At 41.0% G+C, this 4,195-nt stretch overlaps 1 protein-coding gene across 1 annotated transcript in view; it reads right to left on the bottom strand.

Annotated features, from left to right (window-relative positions):
- Nucleotides 1-296: 296 nt before the first annotated feature.
- Nucleotides 297-4,195, bottom strand: part of LOC105524533 (chromosome unknown open reading frame, human CXorf21) — a 20,385-nt gene continuing 16,486 nt past the window's right edge. The window contains exon 3 of the mRNA XM_011959817.1: nt 297-1,664. Coding sequence (XP_011815207.1) covers nt 758-1,663 — 906 coding nt within the window. The 5' untranslated portion in view covers nt 1,664 and the 3' untranslated portion in view covers nt 297-757. The remainder of the gene's footprint in view (nt 1,665-4,195) is intronic.

Below are 4,195 nucleotides of genomic sequence, written 5' to 3' on the forward strand. Positions count from 1 at the left end.
ATAAACATATTTTGAAAACTGTTTGACCCTATCTTTCCACCCAAATATAGCAGGTTTCTACAGTCCATTTCCTTCAAAAATAAACAAGTTGGAAACCTTTTGGCTTTTTTTTTTTTTTTTTTTTTTTTTTTGAGATGGAGTCTCACTCTTGTTACCCAGGCTGGAGTGCAATGGTACGACCTCGACTCACTGCAACCCCCACCTCTCGGGTTCAAGCAATTCTCCTGCCTCAGCCTCCCGAGTAGCTGGGATTACAGGTACCCACCACCACGCCCGGTTAACTTTTTGTATTTTTAGTTGAGATGGGGTTTCACCATGTTGACCAGGCTGGTCTCAAACTCCTGATGTCAGGTAATCCACCCACATCAGCCTCCCAAATGCTGGGATTACAGGCTAGAGCCACCGCGCCCAGCTACCTTTTGGCCTTTTTGTTTCATCTCATTTGGCTGTCTTCTTTTTCAATTCCTATGTTTCTTTAAATGAATTAACCTTTTCTTTTTTTGATCATTTTTATTTTTGCTTCCTTGCTGTACACACCTTTCTTTGAAATCTTTCCTTATGGCTCCTCTTACCACATTCCTTCATCAAGTGTAACATTATGAGATTTCCCCATCATTCACACATGACTTCCAACTGACCTTTACTTCTCTAGCCCTTAATTCCCCTTCACCACTCCCTCCTGCACATTCTCAGAATAAATGGATAAAGTGTTGCTTCATGCTTAAGTAAATGAGAGACAGTAATGGAAGCATTCTCTCTATGGATTTGCATTGCTATACTGAGAAATATGGAGACTAGGAGTGCTAATTTCAGTAATTTCAGTTGACATCAATTGCAATAGGCGGCTAAAGACTATATCCCTGGCTTTTGAGGTCTCCAGGTTCTTCTCTCTAGACACTTGAAGACTGATTTGGTCTACACTTGTCATGATGAGTTCAGATGCCAGAATCTGAGTAGGAGAACTGTCATGAAACACGGTGTCCATAATGTACTGTTTATATAATTCCACAACCTTCTGCTCCAGGTACTCATTCAGCACTGCATTAGAAATAGGATTCTGCATTTGCAAGCTGCTTTTCTCTTTGATGCTTGTTATTCTCCAATAGGATGAGTACCGCTGGATAGGTATTTGGGGAAAGTCACTGGGCTGAGTACAAATGGAATCCTCCATGGGTAAAGGAATCTCAGATGACTTCAGCAAAGGGCCATATTCAAAACTGCTCTCAGAGGGAAAATCTGTTGTCACTGAATTAATGGCCATCACCTGGCCCCCTGCAATATGTAAGTCATTATAATTCTTGCAAATACTTTTGCAAGAAGATGGAACCAAGTAGGTCTCTCTGCCGGCATCTCTACATATTTCAACTGCAGCCAAGTTTGGGCTTTCAAATACAGGATTGGGGTTTGTCTGCAGCACTGTGACTCTCTGACTTCTGCTATGTTGGCTCTCTCTTGAATGCACTGAAGAGATAAACTTGCCAGATGATTTGCAGCTCACGTAGAGACTTCTGACTTGTGTTTCATCCACAGAGGAATAGGAAAGAGTAGCAACAGAATTTGTCTCCTCTTCCTTTTCCCCAACCACCTGCTCATTATAAGAGGCACAACTCCAGTGGATGTCATTCCAGTACTCAAGTCCACTGAGATACCCTTCTGACAGCATTCTGGAAAGAGAATAATGAGTAAGAATGGGGAAAAAGAATACTGAAATTTTAGAAGTTGGCACTTGATATATCAAAAATAAGGACAATGAATAAACTCACTTTATATACTCACCAAGCTCTTACTAATTCTGTGCCTACTTTGTACCAGGACTATGGCATATGCTAACGATATAAAAATGAAAAACATGCAATTCCATCCTTCAGGAAGTTTCCCACTATAGGAAAAAATTAACTAGATATAAACAATTCCAATATTACATCACTGAGGATTATAATAGTGATAGGTACAAAGGAAGTACAGGGGGTGGGGGTCCCTAACTTAGCCTGGGGCAAAGGGGAGAAGTCACAGGATGTGTCATAGGGAAGGTGACATTTCAGCTGAATGTTGAAGAGTAATTAGGAGTTCCAGCCATAGGAACAGGGTTATAAGAGAATATGGCAGCATGACCTACCCACCACATACAAAGAAGCTGAGCACAAGCAGAAGGAATTGGGAAAATAAGCTGAAATTGGATCGTGAAGAGCCTTGGCAGTCAGGCAAAAGCATTTACATTCTGCCCCATAGGAAATGAACAGTGACCTAGAAGTTGCAGATTGGAAACATGGCTAGTGGGTTATGAGCAAACAATGAGAAAATCTGTGGCAAATTCTACTGAAAACAAGTGCTGTGTCTTACTTAACTTCGTATTGGATCCCTGGGAGCTAGCACAGTTATTTGCATTTCTACAGAGACTCAAAAGGTATTTGTTAATTTGAGTTAAAGAATTTTCAACAATGACATGGTATGAAATTAATTCGTGCTCAATACATCATGAAGTACCACAAAGCCTACCCTGCCTTTGTATCCCAGAATAAATTTCTTTCTCTATCCCTCCCAGTTCTCAGAATACATCCTGAAAATGTCGCTGTATCTAACTGATGTTTACCTCCTAGTTACCAAGGAGCTTTCCTGACCACCGGCTTTCCCTACATCTGCCTCCCCTCCCCACCCCCAGCAATTGTCACTGGTCTGGAGTGGCTAGAACAGGCTAGAAACCAGCAGCTGCATTTTCTAAAAACAGAACACACTGGCATTCCTGGCACTGGGGCAAGAGGCAACAGCGAGGAAAACTGGTCCTCTTGGGCCTCGAGAGCTGGGCTTCTGAAACAGACCTGTCAACTTGAGCCTGAACTTGAAACGTCAAATAAGAAAAGGAGGATTTTTTTAAACCATACATAAAGGTCCTTTTAAAAATTGTTAACATCTCTTTTACATTCATGTAATTATTGCTTCCCACGTAAATAAAATGTTTCCCTTTTTTAAAAATTGTAGAAGGGTCAGATTGTAAATTTCTTTTTTCTCTTCTGGAACTATTCCTGGTTTATTTAGCAAATTTCAATTTTTTTAATGTTTACTATATTCTGGGCACAGTTATGTGCCATGAAGATACTAAGTTAAAGGTCTTCAACAAATCCATGAAGTAATTACTGTATGCTGAACACACTTATAGGGATAAAAACAAAAGTTGCCCTTTCCTTAAAAATCTATATGAAGTTCTGCCCTCAAACCTAATATCCAGGTGAAAAGGCCAATTTTACCTACATGGAAAGATAAGAAACACAGAAAGAGTTTATCATAAAGAACTAATGGGGATGCAGTTAATTCCTGGCTCTCAACATCCTACCCCCACCCAGGCTATAGCTAGGGCATTCTACCTTCAAGTCCTCAGAATATCATTGTGGAAAATCAGAGCAAAAACGATCTGTTGACTTTGAGTATCTAAATGGGCCTAAGAAACTCCTGGCAGAAATAATCGTTTGGGAGAAATGACTTTTGAGAAACCATAACCTGAGCTTCTACACCTCAGAATCCAGAACCATGAAGGACTTAAGGCATAATATTTATGCAGTTATAATAAACTTAAGTAGACTGAGTCCCCCATAGAGGGAAAAAGTATGTCTCCAGAGAGATTTGGGAGCCAAGAGTAGACAAGTTTGCAAAATTATCTCATGACCAGCATGTTGCAGGAGCAGAAGGAGAGACAGCCACATGCATCACCTGGGCAGGCCGGCATGAGGCTGCCTCCTCAAGTCTGCTCACACATCAGCATGCTGCTGAGAACCTGAAACCCTGGAGAAGACCTACAGTTGGGATGGAAAGATTGCAGGCATGATCTCCATAGACTACAAACCAGGGACCAGATGAATGATAAGTTTCCATGGATACCAGTACGGCTACACGATGACAACCAAAGATATCTCCCACCCACTCCCATCCTCAGCTGACCCTATGGTTTTATATAAACAATCTAAAACTTAGACGCACATCTAAGGAGGAGGGAGCCCTGAAGTGACTGAGGAAATCCTGATTGACAGTGAGTACTTTCCCACCACTCTGGAGAACGTGAGCTCAAAAAAGATATCCAACTGAGGTTGAAGAAAGCAAGGATCCCTAGGAAAGATAGCAGAATAGGCACATGCATGTATTTTTTCTTCCTTTCCAAACTTCACTAAAACAACAATAAATGGTTTTTAAAAAGGTATAATACACA

Source organism: Colobus angolensis, unplaced genomic scaffold, assembly GCF_000951035.1.
Source record: "Colobus angolensis palliatus isolate OR3802 unplaced genomic scaffold, Cang.pa_1.0 Scaffold50, whole genome shotgun sequence".
Classification (NCBI taxonomy): domain Eukaryota; kingdom Metazoa; phylum Chordata; class Mammalia; order Primates; family Cercopithecidae; genus Colobus; species Colobus angolensis.